Consider the following 26,187-nt stretch of genomic DNA (forward strand, 5'->3'; position numbering starts at 1 on the left):
GGAAGGTGAATAAGACATCATCCACGGAAGTGCCAGGAAGGGCCCAGCTCTATAAGGATTGAGACTCACATGCCTGGGACCCTTCTAGACCTTGCCCAGTGTGGTGGTGGTGTTTTTTTTTGTTTTTGTTTTTTAAATCTGGCTATTTATTGTAGCCTTTAAAATGTCCTTTATAATGGATTGGTAACTATGTTTCACTGAGTTCTGTGAGCTCTAACTGTAAATTAATATACTCCCAAGAAGGGAAGGTGTTGTAGCCAGTTGCTCAGAAGTTCCAGATGTGCAACTCCCGTTTGAAGTACAGGGCAGTCTAGTGGGACTCAGCTTTAAATGGTGGGATCTGATGCTATCGCTAGGTCCTCACACCGGATCAGAGGATGCCCTGTCAGGATCTGCTGCCGGAACTGACTGCTTGCCTGCCGGTGGGAAGAAATTTATACTCATTTTGGGATCACAGAAGAGATCTGTGTTGAGAGCACAGAAAAAAAGCTTTTTTCCCCTATTCAAATTTGTGTGTGTGTGTGTGTGTGTGTGTGTGTGTATACATACATATATATATGCATTATTAATTTCATTTTATTTATTATCATTATTCTTCAATTCTACCAGAGAGCGAGCGAGCGAGCGAGCGTGAGAGCAAGTCACCAGCACCAGAATTTGAACCATGGTCAGCTATGTGGGAATTCAGCACCTTAACTACCATACCATCTGTTGGTCCCCCTGCTCAAATATGTTTTAATAAGCCCCCACTAGTGTAAAAATATTGACAGAATGAAGAACACTTGTGAACTCACTTTCATTTTTAGAAAAAGAACATTCTATCACTTCTGAAGTTCTTCCTTAATCCCACACCTCTCCCTCTCTTCTCTGGTAAATCCTATCCTGAATTCTGTGGTTATAATTTCCTTGTTTTCCTTCATAACGCTACCATATCTTTGGATTATAACATCAATACACTGTTTGTACAGTATTAAATGGGCCATTAGCCCTTCTGGATAAGGGTCTTATATAGTTAACATCAGATACACAAGAAATTGTCTTCTTTACAAAAAGTCAAACTATTTCTTCTCTTCCTCAAGTTTCTCTCTTCATTCATAATAGAGCATGTCACACACACACGCACGTGAGAGGCAGCATGTGCATGAGAGAGAGAGATCGAGAGAAAGAGAGACAGGGAGACAGGTACCCCCATTCACGGTTCTGTCCTTCAGTGACCCCCCTCCTCCAGCCTGCTAGACTCCAGGCATTTGCATACGTGCCTGGTGTGCCCCAGGCCAACCCACCCTGGGGACAAGAACCATGGCAGCCAGCGGTATCTGGCCTCTCCTGAGCAGCACCCCACTGCTATGCTACAGAGCTGGCCCATAAACGATTTCTTATTTTAAAATTTATACATGTTTATTTTAATACAGATACTTACAGTAAAAACCAGTTTGTACGTATATACATGTAATTATACTGCTTTAGCAGAAATATTTATTTCTACTTCTCTTTCTAAGGAGAAAAGTTTCTGTGAATAACACCAAGAGCTTCTCCCTGGGAGAAGAAATGACTTCTTTAGCCAGTGCGTCTAGGAGAACACCCAGGCACGAGTGTCTCCGTTCTCCTCGTCCCTCTTTGGGGATCAATCTGCCTACAGAGAGCACACAATCTCTGTACTACCAGGCTCCACACTGATTGTGACTTTTAAGGTTTTTCTAACTCTGGATACATGTTAATTACAAGTTGAAGTGAGCTACATGTTGCCCCTGGCTGTTCACAAGCTCTGTCCATATCCCCCAGAACCTGTGAATGTTACCCTTGTTTGGAAACAGGGTCTTTGCAGCTGTAATTAAATTAAGCATCTTGATGTGAGAAGATTATCCTGGGTTATCTAAGTGAGCCCTAAATGTGATGACAAATGTCTTTAAAGAGAAAAGCAGAGATTTGAGACAAACAGAAAAGATACAGAGGAGAAGCAAGGTGAAGCAGAAGCAGAGACTGGTCTATCTTGGCCCCAGGTGGAGGCATGCTGACAGCCAGAAGCTGACAGAGGCAAAGGACACTCTCCCCTCTGAGCCTGCAAAACAAGTGTAGTCCTGCTGACATCCTGACTTTACTTGTGGCCTCCAGAAGTGAGAGAGTAAACTTGTTGTTTTTGTTTTTATTTTGTTTTTTGGAGAGGTTTATTGCTATAGGGTGTGTGCACTCTCCAGAAAGACAGAGACAGACAGATAGAAAGCGAGAAATCACCCCCCAGTGGAGACGGCCACACTGCAATCCCTTCTCCTCTATTCTCCTCTTGGAATCTTGGGCACACATGCACACACGCCTGGCGTGAGTTTAAGCTACCAGGTCCAGGACTCGAACCGCAGTTGACTATATGGGAGTCCAGCAACATAGCCATTATGCCAACTGCTGGTCCCAAACTTCTGTTGTTTTAAGTCATGATTCTGTGATACTTTGTTACAGTAGCCACAGGAAACTAATATACAAATTTAAACTCTGCTGTAAACAGAGGAGACACATTTATCTACACTAATTATACATACAGTATTTCCCCTTAGCTGCAGGGTGATGTTCCAAGACTCCCCAGTAGATGACTGAAACTGTGACAAGAACCAAACCCTACATATTTTATGCTTTTTTTCATATATGCATGTCAATGATAAAGTTCAACTTGTAAGTTAGATGTTGTAAGAGATAATAATAAAGTAGAACAACTGTAACAATGCACTGTAATAACAGTCATGTGAATATGGTCTTTTTCTCTCAAAATATCTTACTGTTAAGATAGATCATGGATTAGGGAAAACTATCAATATGTACACATACTATGTATTTATGCTACTCTACATTGTATATCTATTTTTATCTATATCTGCTTCACATCTATATTTTGATTTGAGTTGATCTCAGCTCCTCAAATAGCAACAAAAAGCATTTCATTCTTAGTGCGTCAACTTAAAATTGTTGAATAATTGAGAAGGAAGGTTGATCTCTGTTAAATACATTTTAAAAACATTTTCTATAGGGTGTGTGTGCTCTGAAAGAGAGAAAAAGAGGGAAAGAGAGAAAGAACCCCCCAGAGGGGATGGTCACACCGCCCAGAGGGGATGGCTACACAGCAGTTCCTTCTCCTCTATTCTCCTCTTAGGATTTTGGGTGCCCAGTGTTTTTTTCAAGCTGCTGGAATTCGAACCCACAGTTGGCCATGTGAGATCGAGCCATCTTAAGCACCATGCCACCTGGTTGGTTTTCTTAAATACTTTTTTAAAATATAAAAATAACAGCATGTTTTTTTCTCTTTTGGGTAAGTGACACGAAATATTATATGCCAATTGCACTGTGATCGGAATATGAGACTTGTGCAATTTCTGCCTTATGGACGTTACAAAAACTTTTTCTATGAGCAATTTTTGTAGCTGTTTTATGGGCAAGAAAGATATATTCTGTTTGTTAGGAAAAACGATCTGTTCAGAGTTGGGAGGACCTTACAGCCTTGTGAACTGGGATATTCCACTTACATCTGCTGAGCTGGCATCAATATTGCTCCCTTTGACTATCACATGTTCTGGTTTAGATGATGTGTATGCTCGCCCTATTTACAAGAAGGAGAGCCAGTGGTTAAGTGGATGGTCTCTTAACCATGGTTATTAGGCATGTTTCTTACCACTCTACGCCTTGTTTCCTCATCTGTGAAGAAGAGATTATAGCCCATGGTGAGTACTCAATAATGCTATTAATGTCTATCTCAATAACTGTATTCGGATTCTCTGCTAAATCATATTCTCTTCAAATTCTTTTATTTTTGTCTTTTTATCTGTCAAGAGGCATGTGAAGATATCTTTCAGTGTACGTCTGTCTTCTCTTTATACATCTAATACATTGGCTATAATAACTTTGAGTTAGCATTATTATATACATAAATGTCGTAACAATTATTGGGTTGTCGAAAAAGTCATGATGCATTTTTGCATAGAAAACTAAATTATAATTTAGCAGACAACCCAATAGATCGTCACTGTAAATTCTCCTAGGGGCCTTCTGGGAGACATGCCCTCCTACTCCTCCAGAGGCTGACCTATGGACACAGGTCCACCTACAGAACTTAAAAAGGCCCTGTAACCTGACTCCAGTTCCTTCCAGCTATAGTCCTGGAATAGTAATTCCTTTTCAGGGACCTACTGGGAGACACATCTGTCTGTCCCTGCACATCTTAGTAACTGCAGACCTTGAAGCAGCCACGTGATATGGATCCAGCATCTCCTAAGCATGGGCTGTCTGGTAGCAGTTCTGCCCTCCCAGGGATCCAAGGGAGACACACCATTTCTGACTAGATGCAGGCCTATAGACCTTGATCTGGATTGTAAGCCCTGAAGTAGCCTTGTGACTTAAAATTAGCACTATTCAGCCAAGATCTAGGGATGGTCTTGCCTTCCCAGTGACTCTGCAAGAGCCCTCAGAGGGGCTCAATGCTATTTACATCCATCTGTGCACCTGCCAAAAGGTGAGACCAACTGTGGGCTTTTGATAATCCATTTATTTATATATTTATTTTCTTTAAATTTATTTTTTTACATTAATTCACTATACAACTGTGGGCTTTTAGCCTCATACTAGCCCTACTGACCAAACTCCTGAAGGCAGTCTAGTCTTCCCAGGGAGAGGTTTTATACCTTCTCAAACCCTTGGTAACAGACCTGCCAATTGTGAGCCCCTCTGTGAACCCCAAAGAAGTCATGTAACCAGAATCCAAACCCATATAACTAAATTATCAGAGGCAACACCATCAGCCTAGAAACACAAAAAGAGAAAATCTTTACCTACCAAAACCAGTCTGTAAAGAATGGGTGGAGCATTTGCTCCTTAAAATACAAATACACCAAAGCTAAATGGATCGGGAACCAGCAGTTAGCGTAATGGCTATGTCGCTGGACTCCCACGTAGTCGACCGCGGTTCGTGTCCCAGACCCGGTGGCTTAAAACTCACGCCGGGCGCGTGTGCGTGCGTGCCCAAGATCCCGAGAGGAGAATGGAGGAGAAGGGATTGCGGCATGACCATCCCCCCTGGGGGGTGATTTCTCGCTTTCTGTCTCTATGTCTCTCTCTGTCTGTCTGGCGAGCGCACACGCCCTACAGTGAAAATCTCTCAAAATCTCTCAAAAAAAATCTCTCAAAGCTAAATGGATCATAGACAATCAGGCAAATGTGATACCACCAAAGGAAACTACTAATAAAGCACCAATAAATGACCATAACAAATAGAGATTCTGAACTGTCTGATAAAGAATTAAAAATAATCATCCTAAAGAAGCTTAATGAGATGTACAAGAACACTCGGACAATAAAATAAATCAATCATTTTATACAGAAATAGGAAAAAAAATCCTAAAACTTGTATGAAACCACTAAAGACTCTAAATAGACAAAGTGATATTGAAAAAGAAGAACTCAGGTGAAGGCATCAAATTTCTTCACTTCAAGCTATATTGCATAGTTATAAAATGAACGGTAGGGCACTGGTATCAAAATAATATGGTACTGGCATAAAAAAAAAAGACACACAGAGTACTGGAAGAAAACATGGTCTGAAATAAATCCATTAATATACATTTAACTAATATCTAATAAAGGCACCTAGAATATATAATAGGGAAAGGAGAGTCTTTTCAATAAGTGGTGTTCGGAGAAGTGAATATCTACAAGCAAAAGAATAAAACTGGACCTTTATCTGGTAACATACAAAAAAGTAATTTAAAATAAATTAAAGACCTAAGTGAAAAACTATAAACTATAAACTTCTAGGAGAAAACACAGGGGAAATGCTTGATATTGGTTTTGGCAATAATTTTTTTGGATATGACACCCAATGCACAGGCAACAAAAAGCAAAAATAAGCAAGTGTAACTACATCAAACCCAAATGCTTCTGCAAGGTAAAGGAAACAATGAAAGGGGAAAAAAAGGCAACCTATGGAATGGGAAAAAATTTGCAAATTGTGTATCTGATAGCCAACATATATAAGAAATTAATAACTTGGGACTAGCAGATGGTGTAATGGTTATGTCACTGGACTCCCATGTGGCTGACTGTGGTTTGAGTCCCAGACTCAGTGGCTTGAAACTCATGCCAGGTGCACATGTGTGTGTGCCCAGAATCCCAAGAGGAGAATGGAGGAGAAGAGCCATTCCCCAGGGAGGTGATTTCTCACTTTCTCTTCAGCAAGCGCATGTGTCTTACAGCAAAAATCTCTTTAAAACAAAAAAAGAAATTAATAATTTAATTACAAAATAAAAATGAAAAAAATTAATAACTCTATTGAAAAATCAACCCAAGCCAGAATAAATGTTTTTTCAAAGAAAATATATAAATGGCCAATGGGAATATAAAAAGGTGCTCAACATAATTAATCATCAGGGAAATAAATGCAAATCAGAACCACAATGAGATATCACTTCGCACTGGTTAGATTGGTTATAACCAAAAGACAAGAGGCAAGTTCTGGTCAAAGTACAGAGAAAAAAAAAAACCTTCCTGTAATGGTTGATGGGAGTGTGAATTGGTACATCATTATGAAAAACAGTGCAGGGATTCCTTTAAAAAAATTACCATACAATTCAGTAATTCCACTTCAAGTATACATTCAAAGGAAATGAAATCAGTATCTCAGATATCTGCACTCCCATAATTCACTGCAGCAATATTCACAAGAGTCAATCTGTGGAAACAACATAAGTGTCTACTGGTGAATGGATAAAGAAAATGTGGTATGTCCATTTATCCATCCATGCAGCCATCCAGTGGAATATGAGACATCCATAATTAAAAAGAAAATCCTTCTTTATGTGACAACATAGATGAACCTGGGGGACATCATGCTAAGTGAAATAAGCCAGACACAGGAACGCAAATACTGTATGCTCTCATCTATATGTGGAATCAAAAAAAGTCAAACTCACAGAGGTGCAGGGTAGAAAGATACTTGCCAGGGGTTAGGGAGTGAAGAAAATGGAAAGGTAATAGGGAGATGTTAACCAAAAGCACAATTGTCAGTTATAATATAAATAATCTATGGGGATTTAATGTACAGCATGGTGGTTATAGTTAATAAATGTTGCACTGTATACTTGAAATCTGAAAGACAGTAGATCTTTTTACCACACACACAAAATTAACTATGCCTTCAAAGGGATGCATAAGTTAATTAGCTTGATTGTGATAATCAATTGACTATGTATATAAAATCATCACACTGTATAGCTTACATATATACAATTTTTACTGTTCAATTATACTTCAATAAGCCTAGGGGGGAAAAAAAAGAGAGGGTGGCCCAATGGACATTTACTTATGTAAGTAAGAATGGGTTTCTATTTAAGAATGGCTTCTAAATAGGAACTTCAATTTAAGGCAGTTTTATGGATAAAGAAGTCTTGAAGCAAAGAATGCAGACAATGTTCTGAGAAAATACCTGGATAGGCCAACTGTCATCCTTAATATATAGAGAAGTTCCCCTCTGGACACCATTCACTCAAGAGGCTGCCACTGTGTTACAAATGCCTTTCGGGTTATAGGGAAATTCTCTGCATTTCTTTATTTTGAACAGCACAGTCTGGTAAACTACATTAGCCTAAAATTATCTCAACCAATGCAGGTTTTCAATGATTATAAAGGTTATCTGACAGAACTGGTTTAAAAACACTTTTTTTCAAGTGTAAAGCCTCATATATTTAGTAATTATGTTAAGGGTATGACCATTAAATGTAAGTTTTAAATGTTATTGTAAAAATCACCTGTAAACAGCTGTATCATGAGATCACATACATGGGCTCACAGGACAATTGAAAACATAGAAACAGTAAGTGTCCAACCATTAGGTAAATATGTAATTGTGCCTCAAGATGAATCTTCAGTGTGAAAGCACCATCATAGATTAAGAGTGATGCATCAAAACCAACCTGAAGGAAATGAAAATCATGTGCACTGAAAAACTGTGTCAGATGACTCAGAAAATAGCTTTAATGATGGCAAAAACCTGATGCATGGCTTCATGTGAAGAATTTGAACAAAATATTTCATAAAATGTGAGAACAGGAATAAGCAACGCTTCTCAATTTCACACATGTAATTACATACATAATTAGTTTTATATTAGTATTTATATATATATATATGTATGTGTGTGTGTGTGTGTGTGTGTAATGTGATGTATAATGTATTGTAACCAAAATTATAAATTTAATATCCTAAGTACTTATTTGTTAGGTTGTCAGGAAAGTCATGATGTATTTTTCTATGTTTTTCTATGTAAAAATGCATCATGACTTTCCTGATGACCTACTATTTCATTAATGTTGATTGAAGGTTGATGTTTATTAAGACTTTTTTCACTGTGAAATTGATCAATGGTCATTAAGTATTCAGAGTCATCTTGCACTGATGCATATGCACTATTTCTGGACACCCATGCCACTCCAATGCTGGCTTTAGCTCCAGGTACTCCTCTTACTGCACACTGTAGGCTCCAGGCATAGCATGGCTTGTGACTTATTTGTGACCCTTTATACCTTGTGGCCAAGAAACACATGATATCTAAATCAGACTGAAATGTACATGCCAATTATTTATTTGTGAATTTTGAAACTTTTGATTCATTAGAAATGACTCCGTTTTCATGTCTCTGCCTCCTGTTGCAATTTTATTAAAAGGATGTGGTTCATTTTCATATATACATAATATCAATATTTTTCTATGTTTTTCTATGTAAAAATGCATCATGACTTTCCTGATGACCTACTATTTCATTAATGTTGATTGAAGGTTGATGTTTATTAAGACTTTTTTCACTGTGAAATTGATCAATGGTCATTAAGTATTCAGAGTCATCTTGCACTGATGCATATGCACTATTTCTGGACACCCATGCCACTCCAATGCTGGCTTTAGCTCCAGGTACTCCTCTTACTGCACACTGTAGGCTCCAGGCATAGCATGGCTTGTGACTTATTTGTGACCCTTTATACCTTGTGGCCAAGAAACACATGATATCTAAATCAGACTGAAATGTACATGCCAATTATTTATTTGTGAATTTTGAAACTTTTGATTCATTAGAAATGACTCCGTTTTCATGTCTCTGCCTCCTGTTGCAATTTTATTAAAAGGATGTGGTTCATTTTCATATATACATAATATCAAACAACACCATAAAGCAGAGCTGTGACCTTAGAAGATACAGACAGGAGTCTGAATCTTCTCTGGTTGAGGCTGACTCTAATAATGGAAAAGAGATGACAATGTCAACATCTAATGAGATATTTTACCAATTCACTGTACAAAAGGTCTTTATCCTTTTTAAAATCCTGTCCTAGCAAAGGCTAAAGCACTATCAGTAGCAATTAGTAAACCCTTTAAGCTTCCAATTCAATCTAACCAACAAATGCATCCCCTGAAACTTACTAGAAAATATTGCTTCTCCTGAGGGCTGGATTCACTGTGCTGATGTAGATTTAAATTACTAATCTTAGAAGAATTCCATGCTGCACACAAAATCAATTTCGCAAACATGCATTTGAAAGTCTGTTTGAAAGTCTGTTAACATTTTCCAAGTGGAAAAATTATCCTATATTTTAACTGTTAGTCCTTCAAAACAATTTCCTAAAAAAAAAAATCTTCTCCATAAACACACCTTTCTTTGGTTTTTCAGAATTGATCTATTAGACAAAACCTGTAGGAAAGAGCTACGAAAAACTTTATATCAATCCCACTTCTTGTAAAGTGATGTCTTGGTATTGAAAGCTGTTGTTTTAGAAGCAATTAGGCCAATTAAGCCTGACAGCATGACTTCGGAAAGGATGTTGTGCAAGCCCCTATGCACAACGAGAATTTGCACTAAACCGATGAGTAGCAAATATGTGCAGAGACGCACAAAGACTGGAGTGCCATCCATAAACCCTTTGCTCTTGGGGGGATACAAAGAAGATGATAAGATGATGACTTTGGATTTCTGTCTAGTCCTCTTCAAAGGGAGAATGGCATGTAAAGAAGCAGGTTTCACTACAGATCAATGAGGAGACCTGGTATACGGAGAAGGCTGCATAACTGGTGCATGGGAGGAAATGAAAACAGGCCGACATTTTAAGTTTTTTGTAAGTAAGATCTTCAACACATAAAAGTACACAGCTCTGAACAGAACAAAGCTGAATGGAAAATAGGTGAGGAAAGCTGGGCCTTTATTTTGTAATAACCAAACGTGGTTGATTGGATAAAGGCCAAAATGAAGTATAATTGTGAATTAATTTTATTTCATGTCTCCTTAGAATAGCAGTTAATGCAGAAAAATCTCCAGACAATACTATGGTGAAGGTAATACTAACAATACTAAATTTGATTTAATTTGGAAAAATAACATTGAGGTAAAGCTAAAAGAAGAGAGTTTTTTTGTTTGTTTGTTTTTGCTTTTTAATTCTCAGTTAGAAATGGACTTATTTTAGGCTGGCCCCACAGCACAGAAGTTGGGAGAGCCAGATCCCAAATGTCCAACAGTGGTTAGATACTAGCCCTAGCAGCCTGAGAGACGTGCCAGCCATGTGTGCATGCGTGCCCCAAATCCTCACAAGATGGAGATGGAGAAAAGGGGGCTGTGGCGTGACCATGACCTCCTGGAAAGGTGCTTTCTGTCTCTCTCCCTCTCTCTCTGGCAAGCACATGCAGCCTCTGGCAATTTAAAAAAAAAGAAAGAAATACACTTGATTTAAAAACTTTCTATACTTAAAACTAATCTTTTTTTTAGCACTACTATTTGTGTCGAAGTATCTACATGTAAAGATAAGACTATATGCCTGAATTCTATGTTTCTTTCTTTATTCTATTTTTTGTGTATTGCTTAACAAGAGTCAGGAAGATACGGAGTGCTTCTATTAAGACAGGTATCTTGGCTGAAAAACATTAAAAATAATGCCATGCCTGGTGGAGATGATTTTAGATGTGGTGGCAGAAGTAAAGAGTGCAATCTCGGCTCCTCAGAAAAACTGGCTTTACTTTGAAATAGAACTATCTGAGTGGTATCCGTCAAAGCAATCTGCACAGAGAGCCAACTCAGTTATACTAACTAGTGGGCAGATATTAGACACAGACAACTTTTTATATCCAAGACATGTGAAATACATAGTTAGCTTTTCTGCAAATATAAGGTTGGTTAATCCTGGAGAGAAAAGGGAATGTGCACTACCAGATTTTGACTTTCAAATAGTAGGTTTCAAATACCACACTTTCAGAATCATCTGGAAAGCCTACAAGTAACAAAGCTGTTGTGGCCCAGCTGCTATAGCACCTAATGCTAAGATTCTGTGTTCCACAGGCTGGGACCACATGGGAGGCCCAGGTTTGATTCCCAGTTCAACCTGAAGGTGACGTGTGGTGGCATGCACCTGAAATCGTACTGATTCAAAAAGCTGAGGCAGAAGGATTGCTAGTTCAAGTTTGGCTGAAGCAACAGCAAAAACCGGTCTAAAAAAGGACAAAGCTTTGTGGTGCATGTCTATAGTCCAATCTGAAAGGCTGAGGACTGTGACAGGGTGAGAGCCTGTCTTTAAAATAAATAAACAAAAAAACAAAGCTACTTGGGCCCTACCCCAAACTTTAGATCAAAACCTCTGCATTGTCCCAAAACTACCAATCATACATCCTGGTGATTCTGTGTCCCCAAGACTTGAGAAATGCTGCTCTCAAGGGCAGTGCTGGAATGTGTCATGTGGTAAATCATTAATATTCCTGATGTTCAATACTCACGTGTAAACCTTAAGAACAAAATCCTTCTCTTCCTTTAATTCTGTAAGTGACTGTAGGACATCCAAGATGCTCAGGACTGCGCAGCCATATGGTCGCCTGTAGTGCAGGTGAGCAGGGCCCTTCTTTGAGTCGTTCAGAAGCATCCGGCCTTGGGCACAGCAGAAAACACCAGTCACACTGAGAACTCCATGCACCTCTCCGTCATCACCTGACTGTCATCCAAGAATGCCAGAGCCAGAGGCAACTAAGAGATCCTCTAAGTTGGAAGACTGATGGAAGGGAGTCACCCAAGGCTTTGTATGTGCAGGAACAGCAAACAGGCTCTGGCCAAGGCTCTTCTCCTGCACCACATCCAGGCAATCATCCCTATCACTCACTTCTACACTAATAACAACAACATTTACTAATTACATGAGAGTAAAAGAGTGGTTTCATGGATTTCTTAGAAAAACCAGTATGTTAACAGCTTTAAGGTTACAAGCAGAAGAATAAAAATGTTTGTATTTTAGCTGCACTGTATACACTATGAATGCATTAATAAGGAGGACACTGTTTTCTTCCAAACAAATTCTGCTGCCAAAGTTTCTCCTGAACCACTGTGGGAGTGACAGCACTCCTGGGAAGTGGTTCCATACTTACTTTTCTTATTTATCAAGGCTGTGCCTATAGTGCCAGGAGAACTCATAAATGCTGGAACCTCAGCAAATGCTTTATTAATTACAGAAAATGGATTTTTTTGCTGACAAGGGGTTAAAACATATTCTGAGGGGCCAGCAGGTGGCACAGAGGTAACACACTGGGCCCAGAGTACAAGGTCTCAGATTTGTGTCCAGAGAACTCCCTTTACATGCCAGGTATGTGCACAAATCCTGGCTGGCTAAGGCCTGGGAGTAGATTATGGCATGAAGGCCCTGCTGACAGTGTCTGTCTCTCTATCCCTCTGCTTCTCATGGAAGAAATAAACTTTAAAAATAAACAGATAAAAATATTCACTGACAAAAGTATATGCAAGATGTTGGAAACCAAACCTACAATGAAAGACTTGTTAGTTACAGTCCCAAAAGTTATATTCTAAACTTGAAATAAGGCTAGGCAAACTAACCATAAAACACTAGCAAAAAATCACTTTTTTCATCTTGGATGGGACAGAAGGTCCTGTCAAACTTCTAGAGTGAGGACAATAACTAATTTTGTGAAAAATAGAACAGATACGTAATTTTGGACTCAAACTGCAGCAATGGCATTCACTACCTGTTATGTTGGCACCCCTTTGTACCACAGGGTACAAAGATCTCAGAGGGGCAGGATAGGTACTGAGACAGGGCACTGTGATTGAGAGAATGGCAAAAACCAGACTGTTTGACACAAAAGCAAATAAGGAGCAGAAAGTTTTAAGTGAGGGAAAAAATACGCTCATTTATATCAATGAATGGAGCTGAGCTCAAAGAATAACTTCAACACAAGCTGTACTCTAATCCTGACATCTGAAATACTAGGTGAGCACTGGGTGGGGCCAGGGAGGTTGAAGGGGACAAAGCTTACTCATGGGAGATACTTAGCCTAAGCTGGGCCAGGCTTAGTCATAGGCATGGATAAGGTAGACAGTACCTATTCGGATCACATGGGCAACTATATATAAATCCCTCTTCATATCCTTGCTGCTCAGATCCTAAGAAAAGGAAAAACAAATTATTTAAGCAAGAAATATAAGGGAAATAATTAAAATTTCATTTTGAACCACATCGTGGTTTGCATGTAGTGTATGTCATAGGTGGAGAAGGCGATTACAGCACATAGCAGTTTCGTGTGTATTCCTGCAGTGAAAGTCTGGATATCTTACATGCCTTTGGGAGTTTATTTACTGACAACATTTTTCCAGTTCTCATTTAGACCACCTAAAAAACTAAATATTTACAAAAGTTTTTACATTAGAAATCTTCACGATTTTGCCTTAGCCCATGTTTATTCTAACATCGCATACATTTTGTAATAAAAAAAGGGGAAAACACCAGGAAGTTCATTTATGACTAAAGTTCTAAAAAGTTTCTCTACTAATTTTACACTTATTATACTGTCCACAATTGATTATTACATACTGGGTATCTGTGTCTGAAAAAGAGATCTGTCTTGAAAGAGATTGATTTGGTTTTAGTAAAAATCTCAAGAATTTGATCTCCATTAAATTTAGATACTTATCATTTGCACTAAATTGTAATGGAGCAAATAATTTTATTGGAAAATTTTAAGAGCTTCTGTTAAGTAATAAATCTTATCCATAATCAAAAACTTTTCAAACCAAAGAGTTACAAAAATTATTCTTTGGGACCAGCAGTTGGCGTAATGGCTATCTTGATGGACCGCGGTTTGAGTCCCGGACCTGGTGGCTTAAATTCACACCAGGCACATGTGTGTGCGTGCCCAAGATCCCAAGAGAAGAGTGGAAGAGAATGGATTGAGCATGAGTTTAAGCCACTAGGTCCGGGACTCGAACCGTGGTTGACTACATGGGAGTCCAGCAACATAGTCATTACACCAACTGCTGGTCCTCCAAAATCATTCTTATACATTATTTATGTTCAGAATATATTTTGAAATGAAATAAGCAAGCTGTCAGATCCAGGGCTTGAACCATAGTCAACAATGTGGGAGTCCAGCACCCTTAACCACCATGCCTGTATTTATACTTTATTTAATGCACTGTACTTGAAATAATGAAATTCCTTTAATATAAATTCTGTTTCAACTTGCTGCATACTCCCTGTAATTACTATGACTTAGTGATGATTAATAAAGGAACCTTTATCCTTAAAAGGATAGGTTCCAATGAGTTCCCTTTTGCTTCTAAAAAAGAGGGTGCCTTAGGTTCCATTTTCTTTTCACATTTTTTTTTGGGGGGGGAGGTTTTTGCTATAAGGCATGTACGTTTTTCCACCTTTTAATTTTTGATTGGTCCCAGATGTTTGTCTCTCTTCAATAAAGTGTTAAAAGGGGCAATCAAGTGGAAGTCATGACCTGGAGTGAGCTCTGAGATCAAGAGTCCCTATATTTCTTCAGGCAAGGTGCAAAATTGTTCTGAGGATCCTAGGCTTGTTTGGCTCACAAGCCCTTGCCAAATGGCCCAGAATGCATGAAATGAAAGGAGATATTAAGTAATGTGGGGGCCAGCAGGTGGCACAGTGGTTGTTGAGAGTGTATGCATACATGCTCAAAATCTCAATAGGAGAATGGAGGAGAGGGGACTACGATGTGGCCATCCGCTCGGGGGGTGGGGGGTGGGGGGAAGTGATTTCTCACTTTCCCTCTCACTGTTTCTTTCTGTCTGTCCAGCAAGCTCATACACCCTATGGCAAAAACCTTAAAATAGGGAACTAGCAGTTAGCATAATGGCTATGTCGCTGGACTCCCACGTAGTTGACCGCGGTTCGTGTCCTGGACCCAGTGGCTTAAAACTCACGCCAGGTACGTGTGCGTGCGTGCCCAAGATCCCAAGAGGAGAATGGAGGAGAAGGGGTTGCGGTGTGACCATCCCCTCTGGGGGATGACTTCTCACTTTCTGTCTCTATGTCTCTCTCTGTCTGTCTGGCGAGCGCACGCGCCCTATAATGAAAACCTCTCAAAACAAAACAAAACAAAAAACAAAAACACCTTAAAATAAAAAAAGAAGTAATGTATAATGATGAAACCGAAGCTTCTAGATTCTAGATGATTATTTTTGAAGTTCTTAAAATAACAAATTACATTTATAATGCTGTAGGTTATAAAATAATTTAACATGAATTAGTATCTCTAGAATCACAAACATATTTTTACATGAAAGTTATCTTCTGATACTGAAAAAGGATGTCTCAAAAAAAAGAAAGAAAAAAAGATGTTTCAGGCTCTATTTTCATTAATTCCTTTAAATTAAAAATAAAATTTAAAATATTCTCTAGATAGCACTGTACTTTGACACTTATTAAGATGGGTACTAAATAACTAATAACCAACGGGTTACCATTTTAATGTAATTTTGGGGGTTGAAACATGTCTACAAATAAAGGATACAGAAATGTATGACATGTTTCAAAGTGAAATGGTTCCTTTTACACAGCCTAGATGGTGTTAATCCGAACTATCAGATGACTAGTGTAATTATCAACTCCAGTATGTCCAGAGAGTTCAAAGCCATTTACTAAAGATGGTCGACCAAACACTAACCAGACATTCTGTGCACAAGGACACTGGACTACTCCGTTGGTTCTGGCTGACTAACAAAAGCCACCTGAAGGAAATCTGTAATATTGTCCAAGTTGCTGAAAAGCTCTTCTGTCCATTTTACTCAGAGTGCCAAGAACTCTCAGAAGTACTTATTTGTGGTCAATAAAAATAAGACAATAATAAGTGCAAGAAAATATTTTATGTGAAATTATTTATGAGTTCTACAGTGTAAAAGCTATCTTGTTAAATGTAAATTCATGTTTAAATAAATTTACCATAAGGTGATTAACCTCTTCACAACTGAGTACCAACAGTGTGGCTATCCATGTTAAATTACTCACAAGACCTGTAAAACTAAGACTGGAGGAGGGGTGATGCCCCCATCATTTATCTGGTGAACAGAATTTGAATCCTGATTGATTGCATGGCAGGAATTAGATTTTCTTAATGGACCCAAACTCTAATCCTACACAACTGGAAGCTGGCCCCCAAATAAACAGTGGGTAGGAGAGGTGAGTGGAGGCAGTGGCCCAGAATCTTAGACTCAGTTGCTCATGTTCCATTGGAAACATGGAAGAGTGAATTTATTTTCCTGTACCTGGGCTATTCTTTTTCTATAGCGATAATGGAGTTTACAAATATAAAATAAAGCCAATTTGCTCATACTTAATTAAGCTGCAGAAAAGGAGGCAACATTTTTTAAAATTTATTTTTATATGTTTTAATTTGACCAGAGAGGGACAGAATGAAAGAGAGAGTGGGAAATCAAGCCGCCAGGTCTGGGACTTGAACCATGATCGGCTATGTGGGAGTCCAGCGCCCTAAACTGCTATACCACTCGCCAGCCCCAAGGAGGCAACATTTTAATACTTAATGTTAGTACAGTAAAAAACCAGTTCAATTCTGAATGTGAAGAAGTCAGTACTTAAAATCCTATTTGGAGGGCTGGCAGGTGGCACAGTGGCTAAGGTTCTGGACGCCCACATGACCGACTGAGGTTGGAGTCCCAGACCTGGTGGCTTGAAAATCACATTGAGCACATGTGAATACATGCATGCCAAAAATCTCTAGAGGAGAGAGAATAGAGGAGAAAGGATTCTGTGGCCACATCCCGGGGAGTGATTTTTCACTGTCTTTCTCTCTCTGGCGAGTGCACATACCCTATGACAAAAATCTAAAAAGAAGAAGAAAAATCCTATTTTGGAATTTAGAAAGAATAGAAGTAAATGTATAAAATATACCACCATCTGAGCCAGCAGGTGGCATGGTGGTTAAGGCGCTGAACTCCCACAAGGCCGACAGCAGTATGAGTCCCAAACCTGGAACCTTATTTTCTCTTTCTCTCTCTCTGGTGCATACATAAGCCCTTTAGCAAATTAAATAATAATAATGACAATATTAATGACAAATAAAATCAAATAAATAATATTCAAAAAAATATATATTTATGTATGTGTGTGTATATGTGTATGTGTGTATATATACACACACACAATCAACAAATACAGGAAAAACAACAGGAGTTTATTATGGGTTTGTCACTCAAATATAGTAGCAAATAGACACATATTCATTTATTTAGATAACAAGTCACCATTGAGACCTTAGCATTTGCCAAGAACTGTGTCTGAGGCCCTGCCTATCTAGTTGTAATGGACAAACTCTCGCTCACACACACAACCAGTTTATTATGAAAATCAGCCAAGTCCTCATTATACTGGACATTCACTAGAATATAAAGCACTTCCTTCCTGGATAAAATTCTTACTTCACAGGAAACCCAACATACATACACACATACATACACACACACACACACACACACACACACACACACACACATGACCTCGGCAAGAAGGGGGTTGTGACATGGATGATGTGACTGTAATGTGGCTCTGAAGTCTGCTGAGAAACTGCTTAAATGTGCAGCACTTGTTACAGAGCTGTGGCTGCATTTTCTTGAGTTTACTCAGACTTGGTAGCACATATGCCAATCTGGAAAAACCTGGTAGCTCATGGGAGGAAGTCTTGGGTAATGAGAACACAAGTCCCATCGAAATTATTATTTCATGTAGCTTAGAGTAAAACATGTAAATCCTGGCTAAGATAATCTTATTCAGAAGTCCTGTGTGCTTTGTAAAAATTTCTCAAATTACATTTGGGGTCTCGAAAACAAAACAAAACATGAAGGGCTGAACTGTAAAGGGGCCTCTGGTGCCAGTCTGCTGGGCGGACTGTGCCCTCCCACTGTGCCAGAACCAGAGCGGATCAGGAGTGTTATGTGCATCTTTCATTTATAAAGCCGGAGCTCCAGCTCTGGCCTCTGGGTCCATTAGATAATTAAAACGCTACGTGAAAATTATGATTTACTGTAATTATATTCAAAAATCATTATAATTAAGTTCAATTTTCAAGAGACAAGGACTGTATTCATCACATTCAAGGATCCAAGGACAGCATATGCACACAGCTCTGCTCCTACAAATCCAAGGAACAAGGCATCAATAGTTCCTCTTGCTATTTTACCAGATAATGTGAGAGAATTAGGATCTAGGAAACTTCCTATAGTCACTGAGACTGTCTAAATTGATGGGCATCTCCCATCTTCCTAATTCTGGTTCAGAGAGGAGGTCCCAGAAAACTACCTCAGTGTTCAAGCCACTCATCTCAGAAGCTCTCACCCAATAGTCTAACCTAAATACCATTACCTACCATTTTGGATTCTCTGTTCTCTTCCAATGGAAGAGAACACATTCATCTTCCCAGACTAAACCATCTCTACTCCCTTAACAGTCTTCAAGGGTCTGCTTTCCTGCTCTTTCTTCCTGCATGCTCTCCTTAGGCCTTGAATGCTATGTTCTGTGTTTTGTCAAAGATGGACAAAACATTATTTTATCAATAGCTAAGCCATATGTATAGATATTTCAGTACATCTGGAGCATCTTCGATAAAAGCTATCTCTGTGAAAATGGTTTGTGATTCTGTAATAATACTGTTTGATGTTTTGAAAGATAAAGTTATAGTGAATGAACTAAAAAGTCAGGTGAACAAATGCAATTTTATCTTTCAGAGAAAGTCATATATAGATCACCCCATAAATCCCATTTTCATTTAAGAGGCACAAAGTAAGCTTTAAAATGTCAACAGTCACCCTTCAATCATGCACCATATGCAAGGTCAGTGACACTGTGAGACTATCAAAACTTCATACAATGGGATTAGATGGATCACACTATCACTGAAACAGATCAAAGAACCTACAATAGTTACAACTGGTTTAAAATTATGGACAGTCTTGAGTTCTTCAGCTAACAATAATTTAATAAACAAAGCTGAACAGTTAGTCTTTTTGTTTATTTACTTTTTAAAGACAGAGCCTCACTGTCCAGCTTCCTGCCTCAGCCTCCCAGCTGTAACTATAGGTGTGTCCCACTATGCCCAGCTCTTTCTAGATAGGGTCTTATTATGTTGCCTAGGCCAGCCTCAAGTACACAATCATGATCCACCTGTCTCGGCTTCCTAGTTGCTGGGATTACAGGAGCCTAGCCTGGACTAAAATTGGAACTGGACCTCTTGTGTGGTTCCAGTCTGTAGGACACAGCATCTTGGCAGTGTGTACCATACAGCTGGACACTGGTAAGTTAGTTTTTAAGCTGGTGAAAAACAAACTAGTATATCAAACTCAATTAGAAGAATATACACAAGGCAATGCGGTATTGTGAGGTTCGACATTTCTCTAATAAGCAGATTAAGTCTTCTCTGAGATGACAGGTCTATAACTGCACAGACCATGAAGAGCAGCATGGTTATTCAGAAAAAAATAAAGTCCAGATCATAGCTGGAAGAGACACTCTATGTGTATTTGGAAGAGGACTACTTGGTTTGTCTCTTTATGAACTCACTCACAAACCATAAAGCTGTGAATCTGGTGAATGCCATTAAAATAAACTATGGTTACACATCAAAGAAATTCTCAATAGCCTTGGATAAGAACAGTAAGAAAAACTTTTGTCAGATTTTAAGTACCTACTACTATACATTAAATATCTTACAAAATCTAAGTAAAACATACTTACTATATTTCTTTAATAAAAATTCAACCATAAATTGTAGATAATTTCAGTTTTCTATAAATACTTCATTAAAACCTGGCAGAAACATAAAGCAGGACTTATTCCCCCCAGTGTGTGGGGAAGTAAGGATAAATATTCGTTTCTAGGGTAACAATATCCACATGACAGGCCCCTGGTTAGAGTCAACAAAGAAGGGAAAGACCATGTATACATACTGTGAAAAGGGCACACATTCGTTCTATCTTCTCTGGATTCCTTGGTCCACCATTCTTGTTCAGTCTCACCAGAAACCGCTCACTGAAATGGGTGGGGGGGGGGGACGCGCACCTAAACAGGGGGGGGGGGGAAGAAACAGAAAAATATAAGTGACTGCATGTTCCACAGAAATAAAATAGGCATATACAGTGACATGCCAGTTTCACAAAGAAACCAACCACGATGACGTGAGCAAGACCATTACTCCTCTTCCCCTCCAAACTACTCCTTTTATAGGCTAATGGCACAAATTACTTCTTTCCTTCTTTCTTTCTTGTGCTCTCTCTTCTCTCTTTTAGGTTTTTGCCACAGGGTGTGTGCACTTGCCAGGGGTGGAGAGGAGAGACAGAGAGAGACCAAGAGAAGTAAAGTAGGAAATCACCACCCACCTCCCAGGGAGGATGGTCACACTGCAGTCCCTTCTCTCAGGATCGTCCAGCATGATCGAGCTACCAGGTCTGGAACTCGAACTGTGCCCAGCTTTATAGGAATCCAGCACCTTAACCACCACGCCACCTGCTGGCCCACTATTTTCTTTATGTGTTTACCATCTTTCTCTTGAAAAGAGAATAAGCTCTCTAAGGCAAGGACGTTCATTCATTAGTATTTCCAGGAGCCCAACCAACAACAGGAGTTCAGGAAATGTTGAATTAGAAAAAGGTGAAATTTTCTGAAGAACTGTTCTGTGCTGTGCGGAAGTTTGCTGACGAGGGTCGCCACAAAGTAGAGGGACAACAGCATCATACTGTGCAGAAGCAGTCATGAGAGAAGAGTGAATAAGGGGACACGAACAGCTCTAACTTAGTGACTGTGGACTGAAAAATACCAAGTATGTTGTGCCTTCCAGCTGCTCACGAAAGTCCATTTTATATTTCTTCCTGGCTATATAGCTAGACTGCTATTCTTAGCCTCTACCCTTGGGGTTGAGTGTGGCTAAGTGACTGAGTTGTGGACATTGAAATGTGACAGTGATGTGTGCAACTTCTAAGCCAAGCTCTAAGAAACTCTTCTGTGTGTGTTCATGCTGTTCCCTTTCCAGATCCCCAGGGCAGAGATAACCCTAGGGCAACCTTGGGGCCATGTGCTAATGATGGCAGATTATCCATCAGTCTTCATTTCTGGATGATTATGTGGATGAAGGCTATCTTATTAACTAAAAATTCATCCAAACAGTGTTGTTATACACGCAAGAAATACACCTCTGTTGTGTTTGAACCATTATACATCTTTCTATTTGTTACAGCAGTTGATCTATTGTAACTAATATGTATGCTGTGTATATATAACAATCATCCAATTACCTGTTAATCTGATAATGAAGGAAGATAGACAACTGCTCTCACCAGTGCACTACCACTCTGCGAATCTCTCCAGAGGAGACGCCCTCTCAAATGGGCTGCTGTTTATAGCTGTCCCCAGAGAGGGGTGCTATTTTGAGGAGTACACTAAGCTCTGGTCTAAAGATAAATGGGTAGATGAGGCAAATTCCTAGGGCAACAAGCTTGCAGGCCCTATCAGAACCCAGGAACTTTCCTCTCTTTTTCTCCATAGTAAAAGGAGGCCCCTAAGGCTACTTCTCACAGTGCCCACCAGAGTTCCATATTTCTTAAGTCTTTCATGCTCTTGGTTTCAACTGGCCTTCTGGACAATTTGAAAAATACAAAATTAACTGCTTTTTCATTTTAGAGGGTGTTAGGCACATATCTATTTCCTGTTTTGCTAGCTTTTTTCAGAAGGTATGATAAATAAATGCTGCTTCCATAAACAATAAAACTATTTAAAGACAAATATCTAGCCAGTGTTCTGGCAACAGCTGCTCTAGGGGAAGGGAGGGAGGGGAAAGAAAAGAGAAGGGAGGGAGGAAAGAAGTGGTTAAGCATTGTTAGGGGGCTGACCTCACAGCCTAGTAGTTGAGGGATGCTGGATCCCACATGGCTGACTGCAGTTCAAATCCTGGCCCTGGTGGCTTGAAAAACACACTGGGCATCCCTCTCTGTCTCTCTGGCAAGTACAGCACATGCTTATGGACAACTGAAAAAATATTATATTATTGGGAAGTACAGCATTAAATATAGTTAGGTAAGTTTCTAACCTCTAGGACTTTTCTGAAGCTTAAAAGCTTTAAGCTTTAAGCACCAATGGGACATTTTACCCTAAACTCATTTTTGTGTAAGGCAATGGAGTCTATAGGAACACAGTCTGATGAATGCTGATTGAATGTATTTGCCAATTAGAGCTACAACTACTCAAATTCCCCCAAAGTGTGAAAGGAACTGTGGCTAAAAGAGTCAAATTTATTCATGAAATTTTTTAAGTACACATGAGAGCAACAGGTCTCTCTTTTTAAATAATATGGGTGAGAAGCCCTCTTTTTAATTTACCATCTGATCTCTTTCTAGAGAAAAGGAGAGTTTACACTCTTACTCTTTAGTAAGCAATGTTGTAAGAGAACTCCTCTACCTTAGGTGGTCTTTATAATGACAACTATGACGTAGAATATATGAAGTTACATTAACTTCATATTATTGAGCAAGTTCTCACAAATGAATTCCATAATTTGAATCTGTGACAAGTCTAGTGGTGCCATAATTATAAGATCACTTGCTTTTATGAGAGTTATAATTCCTGCGTGGCACTGCATTTTACACACTTCTCCGTTGATGGCAATTCATGCATCCCTTCAGCAAATGTTTGACGACCACCAATGCCAGGCACAGAAGTAGAAAGAGACAGTATCTTATACTCAGGGAGGATATTTCCTAAAGCCTCTACTTTGGAAATTGAAGCAATCTCCTCAAATAAATTCAAAGGAATTCCCGCAACTCTTTCAGCTTAATCCTTATACATCTCATTTGGCCTTCCACAGAGAGGGATGCCAACAACTTAGCATCTCTCTTATGATAACCTGCCAGGTGCTTGAAAATAGCCAAGTAGTCCCAAGGCTATGCTACACTGTACAACCCAACAGATTAGGAAATCTCTAATATTCCCTCAAAGGTTCATTTTCCAATTTAGATCACTTAGCTTTATTTCTCAAGTTACTGAAGTTCTCCCACTCCTTTTTAAAGCACAGAGCAGAGATGTACAAAGGGATTTCATAAAAGCTAACTGGGCTCCAATGCTAAGGTTTCCAAATGTATTCTTAGTATCAGCTTTTTCCTTCTTTTCAGCAGAGCCTTACACTGCTCACCAACAAATGGAAAATTAAAAAGCAGCTGCTTAGGCTGATTCGGAAATGGGGGGTTATGGGACACAGGAATCTTCCCTACTTAGGCTTCTACCACCACCTGTCCCTGAGACACTTCAGGGCTCCAAGGAACATTTCTGTAACTACTGGTACAAGTCAAAGGTTTTTTCTAGCCTTCCTCTCCCTGGCCCTTAAAAAAAAATAATTGATTTATTTAACTTTATTTATTTATTTTAATTTGACCAGCGAGGGGCAGAGCGAGAGAGAGGGAAAGTGAGAAGTGCCACGGGACTTGAACCATGGTCGGTCACGTGGGAGACTCCAGTGCCGCCCAACACCACACCACCTGCTGGCCCCTCTCCCTTTCGTTCTTCCAACATACATTCATTAACTCAGTATCATTTTTGGAAACTGAGCTAGATGCCGAAGATGTAGAAGGAGGTGAAGCTGGAATTCAAAACTGAAATGCTGACTTCAAAGCCCATGCTTCTATCTGTTAATTCACCTCATAAAATGAACAGTGAAAGGGCCTGGCAGGTGGCATGGTGGTTATGGGCACTGCACTCACACATGGCTGACCACTGTTTGAGTCTTGGATCTGGAGGTTTGCTTTCTCACTTTCCGTAGTTCTTGCTCTCTCTCTCTATGTCCCTCTAGGGTCAAGTTAAAAATACATAAATTACTTAAAATAAACAATTCTTAAAAAAAAAAAAAAAAAAACAGTGAAATAAAAGCACTGAGGGGGAAGGTGGGCTCTGTGGGCAAACATAGCTGAGAAATGTCATAGACCAAATCTCGTCCTAGAGACACACGGTGAGTATCTGTGTGGCACAGGCTCCCAGAAATGCTACAGGAAGGAAACCTGTCTAGCCCCCAGGTTGCTACTACACGAGGAGCCCCCTGATCTTTTCAACTAGGAAGCCTGTGCCATGCTCCCACTCCAGCTCTTCTAGCAGTGCAGCAGTGCCTGTTCTTCTTTAAAGGTTATCTATTTCTTTCTTTTTCCTGGAGAGGTTTTATTTGTTTGTTTGTTTTCTGCTGTAGGGCGCATGCACTTGCCAGAGAGACAGAGAGATAGAAAGCAAGAAATCACCCCCCAGGGGGGATGGCCACACCACAATCCCTCCTTCTTCATTCTCCTTTTGGGGTCTAGGGCACACATGCACAAGTGCCTGGTGTGAGCTTAAGCCACCGGGTCCAGGACTCAAACCGCGGTCAGCTACGTGGGAATCCAGTGACATAGCCATTACGCTAACTGCTGGTCCCATAAAGGTTATCTATTTCTTCCATGAAAGAAAGAGTGAGAGAGAGACAGGTACCTTCAAGAGGGTCATCAAGCCGCAATTCAGGCCCAGTCCCAGGTGGCCTGGATCATGGGAACACACACACAAGCCCGGTGTGCTCGGGGTCTCCACATAGGTCCAGCTGCATTACCCATGTGCCACCACCTGTCCCCTCTGGCAGCACCTAATCTGCCTGAAGTTCATAGCATTTCCACCAAAAGCCTGAGAGATGATGGAGGCGATGATTTTCCCAAGAACAAGGATGGACTTTTCAATGACAATCTCAGAAAACAGATTATTTTCATTTTATCTAAAGCAAAAGTAAATCTGTTGTCACACATTCTCAAATAGTTGAAATAGCATTTTTATAATTACCCAGCCCCTATTGGGCCTTTAGAAATCATGTACGGTACTTTTCATGAAAATTAACTAAATGGTAGCTTAATGATCAGTTATGCGACAAGCTACAAACAGTTATTTTTACTCTAATGATTTCTGCTCTCACTCCAAGATTTGGCTCCCAGTTCTAACAAACAAGAGCATGTAGATGAATAAACAAGGGTGAAGCAAGGGTGAGGCTCTGCCAACAGGACTGAATGAGGCTAAGTCAGTTCATCTTGCCCATTTAAACATCAGGACCATATGCTTCTGAACAAGGTGTATCCACATGGGGGGATGGGGTTTGACCCTGCATCCACGTGTTTTGCTAATCACATCTATGAGATTAAAGGAATCTATACTTTTATACTTCGCAGCTGAAAGTTATGCAGACTGAAGTATTTATAGAAGAGTAATTATGCTAGGCCCTTGATGCCAAAAAAGCAATGTGAGAACAGCAGTTGCTTCTCTATATTCAGGAATAGCTGTTTTGCTTGGTGTAGACAAAAGCACCCTTCCTAGATGGGCCCTTTGCAACTACCCAGGAGTAACACAGGCCTATAGTTCTGAATAAAATGCTGAACAAATGAACAAATAAACGAATGAAGGCAGAAAACAAAATGAATTTAGCTAAGTATACTCTTTCACCAAGTGTACAGAATGCTGTCCTTTCAATTTATCTGACTATACTTCAATAAATATAAAACCAACTACCCAAGGAAAACAAAGCATTTAAGAGAGAAGCACTGATAACATGATCTAATGTTTTCCTATTTATCACAGTGTTTTTCCAATTTATTTACTGTGCAACCTGGAAAGAGGTAAACAAATGCTTAAGTGTGCTTGCTCTCTAAAGCCTCATGTAAAAACATTGTCCTGACAATAATAATATTGAGAAAGTATTCTTTCTGGTGAAAGATCATACCCAACATAATCCAATATTGGCATTTTCTAATGGATATTTTAGGAACTGAAAAAAGATAACCTTGAAAATTCACCCTTTTGATTTTAAGGACAGGGTGATCTGGGGGTGATCCTCTTG

At 39.5% G+C, this 26,187-nt stretch overlaps 1 protein-coding gene across 1 annotated transcript in view; it reads right to left on the minus strand.

The window, feature by feature from the left end:
• The window catches only part of DOCK3 (dedicator of cytokinesis 3), a 301,789-nt gene that overhangs the window by 123,603 nt on the left and 151,999 nt on the right, over positions 1–26,187 (minus strand). The window contains 3 exon segments of the mRNA XM_014584468.1: positions 11,773–11,920; positions 13,381–13,441; positions 20,258–20,339. Of these exon segments, the coding sequence (XP_014439954.1) occupies positions 11,773–11,920; positions 13,381–13,441; positions 20,258–20,339 (291 nt within the window).

This window comes from Tupaia chinensis, unplaced genomic scaffold (genome assembly GCF_000334495.1).
Source record: "Tupaia chinensis unplaced genomic scaffold, TupChi_1.0 Scaffold147003_1, whole genome shotgun sequence".
NCBI lineage: Eukaryota > Metazoa > Chordata > Mammalia > Scandentia > Tupaiidae > Tupaia > Tupaia belangeri.